This window comes from Rattus norvegicus, chromosome 2 (genome assembly GCF_036323735.1).
Source record: "Rattus norvegicus strain BN/NHsdMcwi chromosome 2, GRCr8, whole genome shotgun sequence".
Taxonomy (NCBI): Eukaryota; Metazoa; Chordata; class Mammalia; order Rodentia; family Muridae; genus Rattus; species Rattus norvegicus.
Window position 1 is genome coordinate 186160928 of NC_086020.1, and position 22242 is coordinate 186183169.

Genomic DNA, 22242 nt, shown 5'->3' on the forward strand with positions numbered 1-22242 from the left:
ACAGTTTTATTTAAAGGCTTCTGACTCAACGTGCTAAACTCAACTGCTTTCAGAGTCGTTCCGCCTTTTACGGTGGAAGTTAAAATACCTTCTTTATCACGCTCTGGTTCTACAAGCAGTTCTGGACGGGGAGGTGTCACGAACACGCTGCTCGTGCTTGCGCCCATGCTTACACCTCAGCCGCAGGGCAGAAGGCTTGTGCTTTAAGACCACCGAAAGCTCTGAGTGCAGTGTGTTGCATGACCCATTTACAACCTGGGAACGCCAACGACGCCTTTTCCCTTCCTTTTAACCCTGAAGCCAGAAAAACCCCAAACAAACAAAAACAAACCCAACAGACACCCAAACCGTCCTACTACCGAAGGAAAGCGCGCCAACCACACAAAGAAAAGGAGGGGGGCGACTGGGATTCAAAATCATTTCTCTGGGACGTACATCTTCCCGGACCTATCGGAATTAACTGCGCGCTTGGTCAGAGCCAATAGACACTGAGTTTCTGGTCCAGGTCCCCCCTAAAGACAAATGGACAATCCTCTAGCCCAATGGAGTAGTGTGACGCTAAGGACTCGGCCAATCCCGTTGGGAGGTGGGTGGAGTATAGGCTGGGGGGGTTGGCGGTGCCGTGTCATGGAGGCTCAGTCTCGCAGCAGCCATTGAAGGGGAAGGAACTGCGGGCGCGCGCGTGTCTCTCTCTGTGTGTGAAAGTGTGTGCGTGCCCGAGTGTGCGCGCGCGGGTGTGTGGACTAGGAGGTGGGGGCAGCCGAGTTAGTCCCAAGTCGTCAGACTCCATTTGCTATTCTTTTCTTTCTCTCCCACACCCCGGTGGTAGTGGGCGTTCGTCTTTGCGTCTCTTTTCATTCATCTCCAGACCTTTAGAGGTTTTTTAGGGTTGGGGGTAGTGGGGAGGGCAGGCGAGGGGAAAGGAGGAGGACATGGAGATGAAGAAGAAGATTAACATGGAGTTGAAGAACAGAGCCCCGGAGGAGGTGAGATGACTCAGCCCCCATCTTCCCCTCCCTCCCTGGATCGTGAGGGGTGGGCTTCGGGGCTCCGGGTGGGTGCGCAGGGCGGGCTGGGAAGCGCGCCCCCACTTGGGGTGGGGGTGGGGTGTTTATTTTAAGTTTTAAATCACCAGGCTCTTGTGCTTAAAATGGCGAAGGGCTTAAGTTTCTAGGGGCATTTTCGTGAGCGCGCGGGGGCTCAGCCCCATGGCGTCCTCGCAGACTGGCGGCCCGGCCTCGCGAGGGCGGGCGGCGTGGGCGCGACCCCCGGGCCCTCGCCACCTGCGAAGTTGGTGTAACTTTCCCGCGGCGCCGCCAGTCTGCGGGCCGCGGCCCCGGGCGTGGGGCTCGGGGCCGATCTGCGCCCCGCGCTCCCTCCGACCGTGCCCATTCGCGGGCAGCGCGCGCCGTGGCCGGGGCCGCAGCGGAATCCCGGGACCCGACGGCGCGGGCCGCGATCCGCGTGGCGCGCGGACTTCTACGCAAGCGGCAGGTTCCTGTGAGCCGCGCTGCGCTCTGTGCGGCGGTAGGGAAGAGTCCGGAGGTTCGGAGGGGCCCCGGGAGGCGTCGCCTCCGAGCCCCCCGTCTTCGGATTCCCTTGCGGTTCACGCCAGGTCCGCGGGTCTGGTGATTGGCGGCGGCGGGCGGGTTTCGGGCTCGCTCGTTCGCGGCCGTGGCGTGAAGTCGAGGGATGGGGTCCGCGCTGTAGTGGTCCCTTGACGCCCGCGCAAAGGCGGCCGTCTGCCCGGCCTTCACGGTTATCGTGCAGAGCCACCGGTCCTTAAGCCCTGTTCATTTTCGTGGTTGGTGTGCGGGTTCCTGTGACTTGAGGCGAGAGCGGTGGTGGAAACATTGTTGCTGTGAGGGTTATCTCTGCGAGGACTAGAAGTTTTCTAGAGCCTCATAGAAGATTCTAGAAAAACTCAAAAGTTGAAAGCTGTCAGCAGGACGTGATGACTGATATCTGTAATTCTGTATATCTGTAAATCCTTACTTCTCATATCAAGAAATTCCCAGCCCTTGGGAGGGAGGCCGAGGTAGGACGATGGTTTCTAGTGGGACTCATGTCAAACAAGGCAAAAAAAAAAAAAAAAATCAAAAGCAGTTTCTCAGAAACCTTGTGGTGCAAAAGTGGGTCGTCCCCTCTGCCCCATTCTTTCACCTTCAGTTTGGAGGGTTGCTCGATGATGACTTTTTTGCAGTCTCCTTCATTTGGTGTGGTGTGGTAACAGCCAAGTTTATATAGATAGTTTATAAGGCACCCCGTTTATTTAATTTCTCCTTGGGGAAACGTGTAAGCTGGATTGTATTCTAGAATCCAGATTAGAATAGGAGTCTAAAGGCAGTGAAGTTGAAGAGCTGGGATTCTGACACTACATCTACAACCCTTGCCAAGTTCTTGGTCCCTGGCTAAGACTAAAATCCAAAGGCTTAAGAGTTGCTTGGTGTGGTAGCTTAGGCTTTTAATCCTTGCACTCCGAGGCAGAGGCAGGCCAATCTTTTTGAGTTTAAGGCCAGCCTGGACTAAATAGTGAGACTACAGCTGTCTCAAAAACAAACGAACAAGCCGGTGGTAGTGTCCCACAAGCCTCTAATCCCAACACTCAGGAGGCAGAGGCAGGCAGATCTTTGTGAGTTAGAGGCCATTCTAGTCTACACAGAGACCCTGTCTTGAAAACCACCAAGACAGATTTAAGAACCAAAATGCCCCTACCTGGCCCTGTTGGTGTGACCTGTCACCTTTTGTGCCTCAGCTTCCCTGTGGATATCCCAGGGATGTCGTTGTACAAGTTCCGCTCATTCAAATAATGATGCCAGAGTTACATTCAAGTAGAGAAGGTGAGGGTTGTTGTTGATGAGTTTTACCTTTAAATAGACACTTTCACTCTGGGGATAGAGAACAGGCTTTGCCTTGTGATTACATCGATGAGGTGCACCAGGTGAGTTTTGTTACTATATCTCAGATCTGTGGCTCAGTAGTTAAGAGCCAGCACTGGAACAGTGGCACACAGCTGCCAGGGGGTCAGATTCCTCTTCTGTCCTCTGAAGGCACCGGGCACATTATGAGGAAAAAAATGGATACACATAAAAAAAAATAGATAAACTTACAGCCCAGAGATACGGGGTTAAGAGCACTGGCTGTCCTTCCCAGTCGTTCCAGCACCCACTTGGCAGGTCACTACTATCTGTAACTCCAGTCCCAGGGACTGAACACCCACCCCACCCATCCTCTGGCTTTCATGGGTACTGCATGCACAGGGTACACGGACATACATGCAGATAACCAGTTCCTTCCCCCTCCCTCCAAGAGTGGGACTGGTGGGCTGTCTTAGGAGCTTTCTGATGTTACTCTCTGAAGGGTAACAAGGTTGGAATGGTACTGGCATTTATCAGCCAAAAATACAGAGGATTAAACTGAAAAAGTGATAAGCTACCCCTTGTAGCTTTGCGTCTCCTTCCCAGGTAAGTGTAGGTCAGGATAGTGCCTCCTGCCCACAGTCGAACATACTTTAGTAGGACCTTTTTCACAGTTGGGTTTTCTGCCTCAGTGATTTGAAGCAGGCCCTGGACTTGTTAGTCAAAGTTCAGCTAGATAGGACTGCTTACAGGGACAACTGAAGCACATCTTTTTTTTTTTTTTTTTAACATACTTTTAATTTTGTTTTTATGTATGTTTATATGTATATATGTTAAATATTTTAATTTTTTGTTATTCATGTTTGCCTCCATGTATGTCTGTGTGAGGGCATCAGAAGCCCTGTGGGACTGGGGTTATAAGGGGTGAGCTGCCATGTGGGTGCTGGGAGTTAAACCCAAGTCCTCGAAGAGCAGCCAGTGCTCTTAATTGCTGAGCCATCTCTTCAGCCCACCACCCATAAAGATTCATTAGTAAATGTTAATTACATGTAGTGTGTTTCATGCTTTTCATACATGTCTATAGTATGTTGTGATCACGGTCATTCCTCTTTCTCCTCCCTTACTCCCTCCACTCTGCTGATCCTCTTTCCCTGCTAATCTCCAGAATGCCTTCAAGTCTCAGTAAATATCTCTCTCTCTCTCTCTCTCTCTCTCTCTCTCTCTCTCTCTCTCTCTCTCTCTCTCTAACTCAGTGAGTTACATATTAGGTTCTCACCGGAGTGTGAGTGAGCAGGCATGAGAAGGGTCTGTGTAAGGACTTCTGTTGTTTTGAGGTTGATTTTGCTGTTCGTTCAGGATGTTTTAGACTGCATGGCTTAAGTGACCCTTCACTCCCAAGTGTCTGGGATTACAGTCTCTTTACACCATGCCCAGTCTGCCACAGACTCCATGGTGTGTATGAGACCCCTCCCCCATCATTCCCAAGTAGCTGAGACTCCAGCCTCATACACTGCGCCCAGAGTAGGGGATTGGTATTTTTGTTTTACTGCCATTTGTTCTGAGACAGGGCCTCTGTTTTGTAGTTTTGGTTATGCTGTAACTTACACACAGACGTGGTTGTCCTGACTTAAGAGAGACCCTCCTGACTCTGCCCCTGCAGTGCTGGGATTGGTAGTTTTTTGTTTTTTGTTTTTTGTTTTTTTGTTTTTTTTTGGTTCTTTTTTTCGGAGCTGGGGACCGAACCCAGGGCCTTGTCTTGCGCTTCCTAGGCAAGCGCTCTACCACAGAGCTAAATCCCCAACCCCGGGATTGGTAGTTTTGATAATCATGTGTTTAGAATGCTCTGACACGAAGGGCCTGTTATGCAAATTACTATTAATTATGTTTCTTCTAACAGGTGACAGAGTTAGTCCTTGATAATTGCTTGTGTGTCAATGGGGAGATCGAAGGCCTGAATGACACCTTTAAAGAACTGGAGTTTCTCAGTATGGCCAACGTGGAGTTAAGTTCTTTGGCCCGGCTTCCCAGCTTAAACAAACTTCGGAAGGTGCGTTGGGATTGGTGTGAGGACACTGTGGTCTTCCTGGCCAAGCTTACTGAGTTCTTGGTTAAGTGAGATAAGCATTTCACCTACCAGTTAGAAATCTTTAACTTTCAGAGATAAGAAAAGGGAGGACAGAGGCTGGAGCGATGACTCAGTGACTGCTCTTCTGGAGGACCGGGGTTTATTTCCCAGCACACAATTCTTAGTCACAGCTCTGTGACTCCAGTTTCAGGGGAGCCAGCACCCTCACAAAGACATACAGGCAAAATATCCCAATGCACATAAAATTAAAACAAGTAAATGATTATTTGCTGGGTGGTGACGTATACCTTTGATCCACCGTTTGGGAGGCAGAGGCAGGCGGATCTCTTGAGTTTGAGGCTAGTTTCAAACAAGATCAAGTTCCAGGATGGCCAGGACTACAAAGAGATCTTGTTTCAAAGAAAAGGGAAAAACAAATTAATGGGAAAAAAGAGAAAAACAAAAAAAGGGGACTGTAGGATATTGGAATCAGTTTCAATAATGCCTGGAAATTTACATTAGAATTGTTTTATGGCGTAAAATTGGATCTGCCACTGCCATCAGAAAACCCAAATGACTACAGCTGGAGCCAGGCCACAGAGGAGCTGCCACGTGGGTTCACATCTGTCTGCAGAGAGATGGGGTTGGTGAAGCTGGAGGGGTGAGGAGTGCTGCTTCAGTTGATGTGCTTTTGAAAGGTCCCGAGGCTTCATCTGTCCTTGCTTTCTCTCCATGTTGAATGTGTAGTTGGAACTTAGTGACAATATAATTTCTGGAGGCTTGGAAGTCCTGGCAGAGAAATGTCCAAATCTTACCTACCTCAATCTGAGTGGAAACAAAATTAAAGACCTCAGTACAGTAGAAGCTCTGGTAAGTGGGGGACTTTGTCACGGGGCTTGATTTTGTCTGAAGTTTGTCCATACATATTCTTACCAGTGTCTGTTTAAGTCTGGGATTATCTGGAATATCTCTTGCGATCCAGATAGCTACGTTTCTTTAACTAACATGTCCAGCTGGGCTTGTACTCAGCACTGAGGCAGAGGAAGGATGACCCAAGTTGGGGCCTGGGCTGTAGAGTTGAGACCCTTTCTTAAAGTTATAGACCTTGCACCAGGCCTGGTGGTAAACACCTTTATTTCCAGCCCCTGGGAGGCAGAGGCAGGTGGATATCTGTGAGTTTGAGGTTAAGTTGATCTACACAGTGAGTTTCAGGATAGCCAGGGTTATTTAGAGGGAGACCCTGTTTCAAACGAGAGCCTTAGACCAGCCCATTTCGAAAGGCACTTACTCAGCAGGCTTGACAGCCTGAATTGATCCCTGAAACCCACATCGTATGTGGAGAGAATTCACTACTGGAAGTTGTTCTCTGCCACACACATGTATGCTCATGGCATATGCATGCATCTCCCTGCTCAATATAATTAAAATGTAAAATAAATAAATGAAAATCCAGGTGAAGTTTTGAATCAGTGGCATGTATTTAATGATTAGCTTTTATTTTCTTCAGGACTTTACTCTGGTTTTAAGTTTTCGGTATTTTTTTTAAACACCTATTTTTGTCCCTACATTTTGAGGTAGTATGTCTCCTTATTTTCTTTTTTCTTTTTTTTTTTTTTTTTTCTTTTTTTTCGGAGCTGGGGACCGAACCCAGGGCCTTGTGCTTGCTAGGCAAACGCTCTACCACTGAGCTAAATCCCCAACCCTCCTTATTTTCTGATAGGAAGGAAAAGATAAATAAAACTGAAAATGCTTGGATTTACATTTTGTTATTACAGTGTGCATGTGTGTGGGTGTGCGTGCGTGCGTGTGTGTGTTGGTTTTCTGGGTCCCAGGGATTGAATTTACATTGTCAAGCATGGCTAATCCTAGTCCTTGGGCTTTTAAAAGGATTGGGCTTAGTGTGGTGGTGACTGCCTATGATCTTAGCACTCGGAGGCTAAAGCAGTTGAGAATTAAAGGCCAACTTGGGCTTTGTAATGAGACCTTACCTTGTCTTTAAAAAGAAGAAAAAGATGGGAGACTAAGTCTTGGTAGCCCATGCTGGCCTCCCACGCGAATTCTCTTGCCCTGGCTGGGTTACACTTGGGGTGCGGTTGCCTATTTCTGCCTAGATTCTGTCAGCCAAAGTGGCCTGGAGTGTCTGCAAGAAATTAAGTGTAAGACAGATGCTGGGGACACAGTGGTGACAAGTCAGTTTCCCCACGGGTTCTGATAGAGAGCTGCTGCCTGTATTTGGGGGATGGCCTTAGAACCCTAAAAGTGTGAAAAGTTGTTCTTTGGCTCCAAGTGTATGTTCTCACATCCTTCATTAAAACTGGAGAACACAGTGTTTAAGATCTTGATTGTAGCCTTGAACTTTACTTTTTCAGCAAAATCTTAAAAATTTGAAAAGTCTTGACTTGTTTAACTGTGAGATCACAAACCTGGAAGATTACAGAGAAAGTATTTTCGAACTGCTGCAACAAATCACATACTTGGACGGATTTGATCAGGAGGACAATGAAGCGCCCGACTCAGAGGAGGAGGAGGAGGACGAGGGTAAGGCTTCTATTTCTGTTTCTCATTCGTTTTGAGATAGGGTGTCTCTACAGAACGCTGGCTGTTCTGGAACTCACTATGTAGACCAGGCTGGCCCCAGACTTAGAGAACCACCTGCCTCTGCCCACTGTGTGCTGGGATCAAAGGTGTGCACCATGCCTGTCAACAAGCAGGCTTTGAAATGACCACAAAGTAAAACCAACTTCAGTGTGTATAATGTTTGAAAATCTATTTTGGAAAGGTCCTTTCCAGTGCCAGGATGGGGCCATCCTCACACGTGCTAGCTATGTGCTGACCTGGATCCCCAGGCCTAGGAAGGGCACTTCTTGGGTGACATGTAACAGTGCTGTAAATGGATGGGTTTGGGGCTTTTTGTTTTGTTTTATCGAGACAGGGTCTCTCTGCTGTCCTGGAACTCTGTAGATCAGGTTGGCCTCAAACTTAGAACCACCTGCCTGTCTCCCCAGTGCTGGGATTAAAGTGTGCACTGCTATTGCCTGGCCGGGATTTTTTTTTAAGCAGGGTAGGGGCACTTGGTGGCACTCGCCACAATTAGATTAAGGTGTTGGAATGATTTGGGCAAGAGTGAGGAGGGCCATGTACCAGGAAGACAGATTTGTCCAGATACTCGCTCACGTTTTACAATGTTTTTTCAAGATGGAGATGAGGATGAGGAAGATGAGGAAGAAGATGAAGCTGGTCCACCTGAAGGATACGAAGATGAGGATGAGGATGAGGATGAAGCTGGCTCAGAAGTAGGAGAGGGAGAAGAGGAGGTGGGCCTCTCATACTTAATGAAAGAAGAAATTCAGGTGAATGGAAACTTGCTATTCGCCCTGAAGACAGTTGGCACAGGGCTAAGTGCTGTGAGGAGTAGGTTGTGAGTCGTTTCCTGACGTGTGGATAAGCATCTGTCTTTTCTCTCCCTCCTCCTGGGTGTTCCATAATATGTCCAGATAGCTATAAACGCTTGGTTTTTTGTTTGTGTTTTTAGCTCAATTACAATTGTTGTTTAAAAACTCTCGGGGCAGGTGAGCCATAAGCCTCAGCAGCTCCTGGGAAGAGAGTGGAGGGAAGAAGGGGGAAAAAAAAGCCATTATGGTGCTAAAGCTGGCATTGAGGTTGGACAATGTCAGACCAGCGGTCACAGGGCAGGGAAGGGGTGTGGAAGCCCACGGAGTCAGAAAAGGTGTAATTGGGCTCTGGCCAGCATTCAGAAAGAATGAGAAAAAGGAAAAGTTGCCTCTTTTGACTTGGGTTTCAGAAAGGTGGGCAGAGTCAACCGAATCTCATGGCCACTGGTAGGAACTGTCATTGCCTGCTCTTTATCTCCTAAGTGTGTGAATTGACTCTGCCTTTAGTGTCACGGGATGCTGGAACATTTTGTGAATGTCTAAACATTTTCTGAATGTCTGAGCCCCTTCCTGCATTTGCAAGCTCATGGAGTTGCTTTAACAAGGGGATATCTATAAAACACCTAGTTCCTGGTTGATCCATTGCAGAGACCTGAGATTTCTTACCTTCAGTTATCTCTTTATGCTCCTGCAGTAGCTTTTCTTCCTTTTTTTAGTTAAAAAAAAAATTGTGTGTGCACCTGTTTGTGAATGTGGTGTGTGGATGCAGTTGCCTGTGGAAGCCAGAAGAGGGTGCTGTGGAGCTGCACTTACAGTGGGCACCACAGTGTTGGAAACTGAAGAGTCTTAACCACGGGCTTAGGTACCAACCACTACCTGCATTAGCTTTCTGAGCGGTCTCTACCTAGGACAGCTCTGAGCAGGGATGTCTTCCACTGTGCCCGGGTATGCAGAGACACTCGTTACCCTCCGCGGTGTGCTGTCATGTCTCTCTCTTGCCACTGACGCATACAGGCCTGCCCTTCATTCTCTGCTACCCTTAATCTTGATTAGGCTTTGTTACCTGGAGATGGTCTCGTAAAAACCTCTCTGCTTTTTATCGAGTGGTGAGTTCTTTACATGGGGGCTGTTAATCTAACAGCTAGTACATTGAGTGGGAAGTAGAATGAGTGATCCTTAACCCCTGGGAGTTTAGAGAAGTTACCTTCTCGTTATGTTAAAGTAAGTTTTATTTTCACAATTTGAAATACTTGTTTCTTTTAAACATCTCTCAATGCTAGGGATATAGCTCAGTGATAGTACACTTACCTGACATTTTTAAGATTTATTTTATGTGTATCAGTGAACGCTCACGTGTATGTCTGTGTACCATGAGTGTGATTGGTTCTTGAGTCTCCTAGAACTGGAGTTACAAATGGTAGTGAGCTGTTATGTGGGCATTGGGAACTGAACCTGGATTAGCCAGTTGAGCCATGTCTCCATCTCCTTCCAATAATCTTTTAAATTTGAAATAAATGCACAAGAATAAGGCATGAGGCTTCTTTGGATCTTTATGAGTCGTTAACTGCTGCACAGTAATGAAGAGAAACTGAAGCCTCTCTTTAGTTTACACCATCATACAGCGTGATAGTTCTTTGGATTTGATTCTTTGGATTTTCTGCCAGGGATATCCTCCCTGAGTGTAAATGGTAGGTGCTTTGAAGGTTTTGTTTTGAGAGGTGTGTAGGATATTGCAGGTTTTAATCTGCATCCCAGGCTGCACTGAGTTGGTGGTCTTCCTCCTGAGGGCCTCCCATCACTCTTGCCTTAAACGTTCCTTTCAGTGACCTGCGTTGATTGACATGTAGGTATATTGTTCTGCTGGATTTTTGGTGATACTAACTCAAAATGCCATGGCCGAGCCTAGGTCAGAAACCTCTTAAGTACACACAGCATTGAGTTTTGCAGGACGAGGAAGCCTTTCATTCCACATGGGACAGCTTAGATGCTCAAAATGAAGTCTTAGCCGGGGGTGGGGTAGCTCAGGACCATAATCCCAGGTGTCCCGGAGGCAAGGCAGTAGAATTGCAGGAGTTAGTGATAGCATAGGCGGCCTACTGTGCTGTAGGGTAGTCCAGGCTACAGAGGAACCTCGGTCAGAACAAACCAGGCAACTCCAGAGCTCTCGCTTTTAGGAGCTAAGTGCCAGTCGCGCTTCAGAGACCATTGCTGCTTACAGGTGAAAGGCAGAGATGGTAGGTTTGACTGCGTTGTACCTTCTCCTTAGGAGGGCTGCTGTTTATTATATAGTATGGTTATTTTGTCTGGATGTGTCTGTACTGCGTGTATGAATGGTGATTGCAGAGGCCAGAAGAGGAATAGGATCCCATAGAGCTGGAAGTACAGATGTGGGCCACAGTGTAACTGCTGGGAGGAAATCCATCCCTCTGGTTAAGTTTACCTCTTCAGAATAGGGTCTCACTCTGTAGCTCAGGCTGCCATGAACTCAGGGCCCTCCCGCCTAAGCCTTGTAAGTGCTGGGACTCTCGTGCTACCTCGTGGAGGTTTGGGGTTTTGTTTTTGTTGTTTTGTTTTGATAGGGTTCTCTATGTAGTCCTGACTGTCCTGGAATTGACTCTGGAGATGAGACTGGCACCACCACTGCCCAGCTACACCCGGTTTCATGTGGTGCTGGGGAGTTAGCCAATTGCTTATTGCATGCTAGGCAAGCACTCTACCATTGAGCTACAATCCCTGCACCTCTGGTTAGCTGGCTTTTTGAACTTTGTATTTCTTCCCATTTTAAGCCATTCTCCAGAGACACGGAACTAATATGTATGAAGGACTTCCTGTCCTTTAGGATATTGGAAAACAAGCCCCTGTACCATTCACCCCTACATCAGGAAACGGTTCCCACCACCAGGGCAAACCGAGCAGCTTTCTATAACTGCCAGGGTTTATTGTGAGATACTACCCCAAGGGTGGTCTTTAAACACCTTAGAGCATCAGTTCAATTACATTTGGTTTAAAATAAAACTCATAGCGATTGATGTCTGCTTTTCTAAACTATCAACAAATGGGCTAGTTAAGGGTTGTATTTACAATTATAAATGACTGCATCTTTGAAGTGTTTAGAATGCCCCCCCTTTCCTTTCATTTCTTGTGCATTGGTGTTTGCCTGCATGTATTGTCTATGTAAGGGAGTCAGATCTTAGAGTCACATACAGTTGTAAGCTGCCATGTGGGTGCTGGGAATTGAACCTGAGCCCTGGAAGGGCAGCCAGTGCTTTTTTCTCCTTGTTTTTTTTCAAGACAGGGTTTTTGTGTAGCCCTAGCTGTCCTGGAACTCACTATGATAACCAAGCTGGCCTTGAACTCAGAGATTCCCTTGCCTCTGTCTCTGGAGAGCTGGGATTAAAGGTGTGCGCCAACATGCCTAGCCTAGCAAGCATTTTTTTTTTTAAAGATTTATTTATTATATATGAGTATACTGTGGCTGTCTTCAGATACACCAGAAGAGGGCATCAAATCTCATTTACAGATGGTTGTGAGCCACCATGTGGTGCTGGGATTTGAACTCAGGACCTCTGGAAGAGTAATCAGTGCTCCTAACCACTGAGCCATCTCTCCAGCCCCCTAGCAAGCATTCTTAAACCACTAATTATTCACCACTTACATTTTGTGCTCAACTTGGAACAAACAAATTTAGTGAGGCTATCTGGCCCCGGGAATCTTCCAGTGTCTGCTTTGCTTGTGCTAAGAGTGTAGGCATTTAACACAAAGCGCCTTCTAATGGATGTGGTTGGCAGTCTGAGCTAGGTCAGATTGTGCAGCCATCTTCCCAGCCCATTGAATGGTTTGGAGACAGTCCTTGCATTGCAGCCTAGGCTGACTTTGAACTCGGAGACCTCCCGCCTCTGCCTGGGTAATGACATGTTCACACCACACATTGCTTAAAGGAATATGCTTGAGTACACTGTGGTAAGATCTAGAGACCCGTGACTGCTCGTTTTCAGATGTATAGTATGTCTGGTACTCAGTCATCTGTAGCACGGCCAGGATCAGAGAGCATCAAGTGTGGGCTCTGAGCGGCTGGAATGTAGCTAATAAAAGTCTCCTGTCCATCCGCAGCTGTTAGAGTGCTCAGGGTTGGGAGTCAGTCTGTTGTCTCCTGCATATCTAGTTCTGATAAGCTTATTGCTCTTCTGATTCTGTGGAGCATAAAATTGAAAGAGTAATTGACTGTGAAAGAGAAGGTGTGAAAACAAGAAAAGGGGAAAACCCAACTGGAGACCAGACTTATGTTAAGAAGGTGAGAGAGGACCAATGAGGTGGCTTAATGTGTAAAGGCGCTAGCAGTGTGTCTTGGGGTTTCTGTTGCTGTGAAGAGACACCATGACCACTTATAAAGGACAACATTTAATTGGAGCTGGCTTACAGTTTCAGAGGTTCAGTCCATTATCATCCTGGTGGGAAGCATGGCATGAAATAATTGGAGGAACTGAGAATTCTACATCTTGATCCAAAGGCAGCAGGAGACTGTGTCACACGGCTTAACTTGACCTCAAAACCAGCTTCCACAGTGACACTTCCTCCAGCAAGGCCACACCTACTCCAATGAGGCCCCTCCTCCTAAATAGTGTCACTCCCTATGGCCAACATTCAGAGAGTCAGTGGGCCACACCTGCTCAAACCCACACACAGTGCAAGCCTGGTGGTTGGAGCTCAATCCCTTCATTCAGCCCATGGAAGAGGGAAAGAAAACTGAGTCCACAAAGTTGTAAAAAGACAATTGCAAACATACTGTGCATGTCCCTTAAGCATTAGCATACACAACAAAAGTAATACTATGCACACACAATAATAATATTTTTTTTAGAAGGGAGAAAACCATCTGAGGAAAGCAGCACATACTATTGGGTAGACTGTTCATGGTCATAGTCATAAAAGTGATCAAGGGGCTATCTAGCAAAGATCTTGATTCAAGTCAAAGGATCCATTAAAAAAAAAATCTGGTGGGTGTCTTTAATCACAGCCAGTGCTCCACAGAGAAACCAAGTCTTCAGAAACGACACAGAAGCTGCATAATGTCGTATGATCATAAGCTCAGCCATGGAGAAGTGAAGACAGGTGGATGCCTGGGTTCTGGGAGTAAAGATGTGCTAAGTGTGCCCTCACGGTGGTGCCCCATGTTACCTGGAGCATGGCAGGTCTAGAGAAATACATTTTTATAGTCAACATATAACCAGAACCATATTTGATGTTAGGGTTCAGACCATCTGTGCCTCAGTCTTTAGAGTGGCCTATTTTAAAGTGGTAAAGCCTGTTTTGCCATGGTAACTCGTGGGCGGATGTGGTGTATGCCTGCAATCCCGGCACTTGGAAGGCAGAGCCGGTTCATTCAGGAGTTAGCTTGGGCTGGATCAAGAGATCCTGTGTCAAGCAAACAAGCAGTTGTACAAACTGTGACCGCAACTCCCTCATTGGTGCTGTTGCATTTCCAGTACTCACCAGCACGCTGGTACCACGCACAGAGAGCATCTGCATGTTGGAGAACGTTCTCTTGAACTGTGGTAGTCCAAGGCACAGCCTGTGTTTATAAAAGTCTGGGTGATTTGTTATCTTCAAGAGCAAAGGAGGCAGAAACTGTCCTTTGAGACACAGCTAAACTGTGATTTCATTGCCCTTGTTAAACAGTAGCAGTCCATGTAATGTTTATTCATTCTCACATTGACTTTGAAGGATGAAGAAGACGATGATGATTACGTTGATGAAGGGGAGGAAGAGGAAGAAGAGGGTGAGTTGTATTCTCCATAAGCACATTCTGAATCTAAAGATAACAGATACTGAGTCTGGTGGGGATTGCCCTGGCCCCTGAGCCTTTAATTTTGTTTATCATAATATGCCTAGACATGTAGAGAAGCATTTTGAAAGAGTAATTTAATTCGGCCAAAACAACAACAAAAACAATTTGTAACCTGTACTTAAAGACAGAAACAAGGGGCTGGAAAGATGACTCAGTGGTTAAGAGTACTGGCTGCTCTTCCCGAGGCCCCGAGTTCAGTTCCCAGCAACCACGTGGAAGGATGCAAGGGAAAATCAGGCATGGTCACCCACGCCTTTGATCTCAGCATTTGGGAGGCAGAGGCAGCGGAATCTCTGATTTTGAGGACAGCAAGGGTTATGCAGAGAAATCCTCTTGAAACACACACAGACCAAGAGAAATGAAGTGAAAGTTTATTTGCACCCTGGAATCTGACTTGCAGAGCATAAAGCCCCAGCACAGAGAAGAATGGCTGGACACCGATGTCCCTTTAGTGTCCTCTTTACCTAGTCCTAAAGAATCGTGTCTACCTAAAGGCGTCACATCGCCAAGCACTTGGTCTCTTGATTGCCCTGGCAGTTGTGGTTGGTTTGTGAGCATCTCTTTTTTGTAGCGTCAGGTTCTCTGAAGTCCCTTATATTCTGAAATTGGAAGAAATTCCAGAGTGGAAACAGCTTATACCTTCTCATGACATTCATGTTTTACTAAGATTAAAAGCTTTGTAAAATAACAAAAACTCAATTGTTAAAATTGAGTGTCTTATATATTTCCATTTTAGAAGAAGAGGGTCCTCGGGGAGAGAAAAGAAAGCGAGATGCTGAAGATGACGGGGAGGAAGATGATGATTAGACCCTCCAAGGAGAGGCTGCCTGACACTCCCGGTCGTGCAGTAGGGCGGTCACATTGTCTGTGTTTCTTTATGTATGATAGCTGTCCCAGTAGGAGATGATGTGTAACTTTTTATAGGAAAAGTGTGGTTTTACTATTTTGGCCTTACCATTCCGGATAAGATTTGCTAGTCTGTTAATCATAATGTACTTAGAAAAGAATTCTCCTTCATCTTCCCATGGTGAAATTCTCTAGCATTGTATTTAGATTCTGGATTTTTATAATTCATGCTTAATGTATTAGACATTTTTAGCCCATAATTAAAACATGGTTGCTTTTACACAGGTGTAGTTTGGTGCATTTCATTCATAATGTTTTAAAGTTATTTATAAATTAACGAATTACACTTAGCTGTAATATGAATTGGCAGTAGTCTTGAATTATAAAGCTGGATTTTGTTTTGTTTTTTTAGAGGCGATCCAGAGATCATCAGCGTGAAGGCAGTTTTTGGGGTGGGGCGAGGGTATCTGAGGACGTTCCTGTCACAGTTTGGAAATTAGAGGCAGAATCAGGGTTCTCTCTTCAGAAGGCAGGTCATGGGCTCAGTCCTGCGGAGCCATAGATAGTTCAGGGCTCTGTCTTTTCTCAGTCCAGACTTGCTGTGGAGCCCCCTCTGTGGGTGACTGAGCGGGCTGTGGGGTTCAGGTGTGCATCCCCTCCCAGCTGCTCCTCTTCTGTCACCTTCATTGCTTCATTCCTGTCCGCATCCAACAGACAGCTGGCAAAGCTGCAGACACCCCTGGGCTTTCACCTGTACCTCAGCCATCTCTCTCAGTTTCGAGCAAGTGAAGTGGTTAAGCTGCCGTGATGAGTGCTTCTTGTTCGGAGACAGGCTTTGTTGGCAACCTGAGGCTGTGTCAGGATGAAGCAGCAGCTTCCTCTTTCTCCGAGGTCAGACCGATTGCCAGCTGATAACCAATAACACGTTCGGGTCTAATTTCTCAGTTTTCTAGGCGATTTGGATACCAACGCTGTGAAGTATTTATTATGTTTCTTAGTGCAACCTTTAATTATTCTTAGTTTGAAAGCGTAATCAGATGTGGCATTTGATTGGAATATAGTGGCCATAGGAGACTGTTTGAAAATCAATCTTGAAGTTGGTATTTATTTCAGGTGGATATCTGAAAAATAAAAACATTTGGGGGTATGGGCAGGTGCTTTCTCATGGCTACTAAACAAACAGCAGACAGGCCTCTCCCTTGTCCTGGAAGCTCCATGTTTCAGGCAGTTGCTTTTTGAATCTTGGGTACTAACGTTTGTTTTGCTTTTCTTTTATATATCTAAGGTAGGTTTTTGTTTTGTTTTGTCTATTTCTTTTTTTAAAAGTTAGTGTCAGCAAAAATTATTTTTGCCTCTCTTCTGGGACACATAGAAATTGCTCATAATAGTGGGGCTGCTGCTTTTTCAAGGTAAGATGTCTGACCTGGTGTTTGAAAATAAGAAGTATGAACTTATTTGTAGAGAAACTGACAAAGTCATATGCCTGACTGAAATAAATGGTTGATGAACTCAGTGAGAGCAGGGATCTCCAAAGGACTAACTTTGTCCCCTTAGTTCAGTAATTGGAATCCTGCTCCAGTCCCTAAGAATTCTCTTTGCAAACTATGCCAGGTTCAAAATAAATGCTTATTTTTAAAAATGAAATCTATATATTGACTTTTTATCAATCATCTATTGTGCAATCAAAATTAGAGTTCTTGAGTTTAAAAACAGCACATAGGGCCTCCGGATAACTGTAAGACTTATTAGCTCTGTGGGTGGTATTTTCATGCAAATAGGCAAGGGTGGGTTTTCTATTCTGTAGAAGTTCTGGGTTCTGTTCTAACCCTCTCTGTACTGTGCGTGTGTATACAATATGTTAAGTCCTTAGAGACTTTGCAGTTAATACTTTTGTGCAACTGTATTTTGAATAAAGCCACCACAGTGTTAAACACAAGGACAGGCAGTACTGATCATGTGTTTCTGACTATTTTGGTTTTTTTTTTCCTGACTGCTGTAACTTAAGTTTTTGAAACTGCATTGCTTTGAATAAATTGAAGCGTTATTAATAATGATTGGCCTCAGTGTGTGATGTTCACTCCAAGATTGCCAGCTACTGTTTCAAAGGTCTTTAAAAACGTAAATAGCTTGAAGGGTGGTCGGACTTGTGACAACAGGCACTAGGAAACTAATACTCCAGAGGTGGTGGCACACACTTTTTTTTTCTTCTTTTTTCTTTTTTTTGGAGCTGGGGACCGAACCCAGGGCCTTGCGCTTGCTAGGCAAGCACTCTACCACTGAGTTAAATCCCCAACCCGGCACACACTTTTAATCCCAGCTCTTGGGAGGCAGAGGCAGGCCGATCTGTGAGTTCAATGCCAGCCTGGTCTACAGAGTTCCAGGTCAGCTAGAGCTACACAGAGAAACCCTGTCTGGTAAAATAAAAACAAACAAACTTCCTCATAAGCCTTTCCAGAAAGGGGAGACAAAATCCTGGATTGGCTCAAATTTCCCTTTGGAGTTGAAGGTTGGGCCAGGAGTTTATTGCCTATAGTTCAGGAAGTATTTATAAAATGCTCACAGGAGTATTATGATTTTCTAGAATGAGCCCGAACTTTTAGACATAGTATCTTAGTTCCCTACATGTGTATCTTGAAATAAACAATAGACATTTATATCCCTAGTTTTGAGTAAAGACTCTGATGCTGGAAAATACACTTACGGATTTAGAAACAGGTTCTCATGTATCTCTGCTGGCCTGGAACCCAGCAGATCGCTTGTTTCTGGGCACTTAAGTAAGGCTGCAGTGCCCAGCCCTGGTAAAATACTTTACAAAGATTTACTGATTGATTTCAATTGTGAGTATGTGTGAGCCTTCAGAGCTCTTGGAACAAGGAGTCCAGGCTGTGTAAGCTGGTAACTGACCTGGTCCTCTGTCTGCAAGAGGAGCAGCAAGTGCTGCTAACTGCCTAGCCACCTTCAGCCCCTAAAATTTTGTACAAGTCTTACGGCTTCTTTACCTGGTAGAACCCATAGGGTAACCCCGACTAAGAAAGGTAAAGGCAGGGGCTGGGGATTTAGCTCAGTGGTAGAGCGCTTACCTAGGAAGCGCAAGGCCCTGGGTTCGGTCCCCAGCTCCGGAAAAAAAAGAACCAAAAAAAAAAAAAAAAAAAAGGTAAAGGCAAGTATGTATTTCAATTAAGTTCTTGAATATCTCCGTGTGTGTGTGTGTGTGTGTGTGTGTGTGTGTGTGTGTGTGTGTGCATCATTTGGATGCCTCCTTAGAGAATGGCGGCCACATCCACTCTTAACGGTTGACACAAACCACCAGACTTAGCTCCAGTGAAGACCTGTACCAGCTTTTTAAGATGTTACCTGCAGGGGTTGGGGATTTAGCTCATTGGTAGAGCGCTTGCCTAGGAAGCGCAAGGCCTTGGGTTCAGTCCCCAGCTCCGAAAAAAAGAACCAAAAAAAAAAAAAATGTTACCTGCTTTTTCAGATTGTACTATTAAATACATATACCGACGAGGGGCCATTATCTCATTGCTATGCATTGTCTCTGACGTTTCCTAAGTAGGGTCAGGGCGGAGTGGGTTCTCCACCCGGAGAAAAGGGCATACAACCTATTGACAGCGATACACGATGGTTGTTGGCTTTTACAAATTGCACACTTAGGAACATGAAATCGAGGTTTTGTTTTGTTTTAAGCAAAAACAACCCTCCGTGTTTGAAGTAAGGTTGGGATTTTATATTAGGGCACATGCATAGTTACTTTTGGCAGCGCCTTGCCCACGCAGAGAGCTGTCAGGACTATTAGGAGAATGAATAATGCCCTGTAAATGAAACTGCTTTAAACGTTTTTATTTTTGTGAGGTAGGACCTTAGTCTAGCCTAGGCTGACCTCAAGTAGTTCTACTTCACTAGAGTGCTGGTATTACATGGTTGAGGAGCCCCACCTGTGGGCAAGCCACCAGCTCGTCTCCATTTTCTGAGACTATTAAGTTAAATCCATCTTTGCAGCACTGAGAATTATTTGTAGATTAGATTACCTTTCTGGATAGGACCAATAATGAGAATGTTTTTAAAAGTCAAACTCAAGTGATTTTACAATTTTATTTTGTAATAAGGCCGTGTACATCGGAATATGGCGGGGTTCTCGGGCTGCAGCATTCAAGAGGAGCTGCGCTAGACGCCAACTTCTAAGGAGACTCCTAAGGTCGCATTTCCCACCGCGACGCCCCCACCCCCACCCCGAGCGAACCAGCGTGCTGCCACGTATCGGGTCTTGATAGGCTTGAACGAACAGGTTGTGACATTTATCTAAATGTCCTTCAGAGTCAGTCCTCTGCTTCAGTCCCTGAGCACCCCAAGTTTCTGATCTTTAGTTTCCGTTTTCTGAATGCTGCTACTGCAGCAGATCTGGAACCTGCGGAGAACAGGATTTCTGACGGAGCTGCCAATCGAGCACTAGCTAGTGAAGGCGGATGTGACGTCACAGGGCGACCAGGTCTGATGCACCTGCCAGGCCTGGGATCCTCTGAGTCAGACACGGTTGCCCTAGGGGCTAAGGAGAGAGAAGGGACAGACACGACTTGACCATCCCCATTCCATCACAAGGACGCCTTTCTAAACTCCATTGGGTCAGAACCGACGCAACTCTGGTCACATGACAAGGCCTTGCACTCGCCCTCCCGCCGCGCGACAGAGCGCTTGCGCATGCGGAGTCGCGCCGGAAGCACGGCTCTGGAGCTTCCGCATCACCAACCTCACGGATCCTCTAGGTTGTTCTTTGTTGTCCTTCGCATCTTGTGATGTCTGCTTTGCGATTCCTAATTTCAGTACTGCATCATTCTAAAGCCTGACGTTGAAAACTGTCGCCCAACCCCGGTTAGCCAGTAATCGGAAACAGCAACGTTATGTGTCGTCTAAAGAAACGGGAGCTAGTTTTTTACACTTGATCTTAGTCAAAGGATCGAGAAACGATGACAGCTAGTTTTTAATTTAATTTAATTTTTTTTTCGGAGCTGGGGACCGAACCCAGGGCCTTGCGCTTGCTAGGCAAGCGCTCTACCGCTGAGCTAAATCCCCAACCCCAACAGCTAGTTTTTAAAAAATATTTTTAGCTCAGCGGTAGAGCGCTTGCCTAGCAAGCGCAAGGCCCTGGGTTCGGTCCCCAGCTCCGAAAAAAAGAAAAGAAAAAAATTTTAAATTAGATTTTATGTGTGTGTATGAATGTCTTGCCTGCCTGTGTGCGTATATGTGTGCGTGCAAATGTCGTGTGTCTGTGTATGACGCGTGTGCCTGGTGCCCTTGGAAGTAAGGAATCAGAACAGATGCTTGTGCGCCTCTGGGGATGGAACCAGGAACCTCTGTAAGAGCTGCCAGTGCTTTAAATTCTGTGTTTTGAACCGAGGCCACTTTTGAGTTTCCATGTTGTTTGTACACTTTTTCCCCTGACCTTGGCCTCTTGTTCACAGGAGCTAACCCTCTCCTATCTGTCTCCTTTCTCCAATCCTGGAACAGCTAAATTGGTCAAACTTGAAACTAGATCAAGATGAGCAGATACTGGGAGAAAGCACTGAAAAAAAAAAAACCAAAAACTGACACTGAGACCACATAAAACACGCAGGCTCCTTCTTTACTGAACAAGTGGTTTCCATTTGGGAGACATTGAAAGGTCCGTTGCAGAATTAGGACTTATGATTTCGTCTTTTAGTCAGTCACAGCTGAAGGTAGTTTGTCAGAAGTATCAAAGTAAAACCATCCTTAAATTCTCTTTATTGGAACCAATAAGACACTCTACAATATTTGCATCTGTTTTGTAAGTAGAAGTTTCTTTGGAGTTAGGGGAAATGTGGAAAAGGTAGGAGAATCTTGAACTGCAGGCCAGCCTAGGCCACATAGCCAGTCCTGTCCTCAAACAGAAAACCCAGGAGTAGGACAGGGGTGGAGCAGAGTGCAGCACAAAGCTTGTGTTTGGTTCCTGCCATTTGAGAAAGGAGGGTGGATTTTTGCTCACTTTGAGACTTCATGTCTCAATTTCATTGTCTGTTCTGGAACTCTATTAATCTGTAGACCAGGCTGGCCTGGAACTCGGATATCCACCTGCCTTCAAAGTGCTGAGATTAAAGGTCAGCTCCACCCTTGGCCTATAAGCTCTCATTGCTGAAGAAAGACAAAGTCTGTTTTCTGTTGCTAAACCCCTCACTAGTGAAGGATGAAGGAGAAGATCTGAGCTGCCTGCCAGTTCAAAGGGGTGTGTGTGTGTGTGTGTGTGTGTGTGTGTGTGTGTGTGTGTGTGTGTGATGCTGTCACTGGTATCCAGACATTTCCTCCAAACTCCATGGGTATGGTCTGTTCTCACAGCTTATATTTCATTAGCTCTTGTTTTTCATAACCCAGCCTTCAAGACGCTATTGGAGGGGCACAGTAGATGAAATTTTGTTCTTGGTGAGCAGGATTCAAAAGCTGGGACAGACCTTAGGTTAGGCTTCAGTGAACTGGCCCCAGGATTCAAGGGTGCCTACAGCAGTGGGGTAAGGTAGTCATTTTGACTCTGGACACATGACTTCTAACTAGTGCCATTTATCAAGAGAAGTCAAAGTGTTAGAGAGTTTCTCGGGAAAGGATTTTTTCTTTTTGACTTAGTAAATATTTCTAATACTAAAAGAAAAATAAGTGTATGAGCATTTTATTTGGATGTGTGTTTGTACCACATGCTTGTCTGAGGAAACCAGAAAGAAGGCATTGGCTCTCCTGGAACTCATTACAGGTAATTTCAAGCTACCTTGTGAGTGCTAGAAATTAAACCTGGTTCCCCTGCAAGAGCAGCCAGTGCTCTTAACCTCCAAATCATCTCTCCAATCTCCCTCATTTTTTGAGACAGAATCTTACTAACTCAGGCTGGCTTGGCACTCACAGAGACCCCCCTGCCTCTGCTTCCCTCCTGCAGTAGTCAACAGCATGCGCCACCATGCCTAGCTTGACAGAGAAAAGCCTCCCCACAAGCCTTCATTCCAAAGGATTGTGTGTTTAACATTGCTGAACTCTGCCACACCATTAAAGAATAATGCCGGGGCTTCAGAAGTGACTCAGCGGTTAAGAGCACTGGCTGCTCTTCCAGAGGTCCTGAGTTCAATTCCCAGCAACCACATGGTGGCTCACAACCATCTGTAATGGGTTCTGATGCCCTCTTCTGATGTGACAAGACGTCAACAGTGTATTTACATAGAACAAATAAGTAAAAAAAAAAAGGAT

General features: G+C 45.9%; 1 protein-coding gene across 3 annotated transcripts; it reads left to right on the forward strand.

Annotated features, from left to right (window-relative positions):
• Positions 1-592: 592 nt before the first annotated feature.
• Positions 593-17057, forward strand: Anp32e (acidic nuclear phosphoprotein 32 family member E). 3 transcript variants are annotated; one of them, XM_039102698.2, is made up of 7 exons: positions 593-986; positions 4756-4905; positions 5671-5793; positions 7293-7461; positions 8119-8237; positions 14037-14091; positions 14897-17057. In XM_039102698.2, the coding sequence occupies exons 1-7, from the start codon at positions 933-935 to the stop codon at positions 14965-14967; spliced, it is 741 nt and encodes a 246-aa protein (XP_038958626.1). In that variant the 5' UTR covers positions 593-932; the 3' UTR covers positions 14968-17057. The 3 variants fall into 3 exon arrangements, with proteins under 3 accessions (XP_038958626.1, NP_001013218.1, XP_017446465.1); NM_001013200.1 differs by having other exon boundaries at positions 665-986; positions 8119-8273; positions 14897-15296; XM_017590976.3 differs by lacking the exon at positions 593-986 and adding an exon at positions 1543-1615 and having other exon boundaries at positions 8119-8273.
• The last annotated feature ends 5185 nt before the right edge of the window (positions 17058-22242 follow it).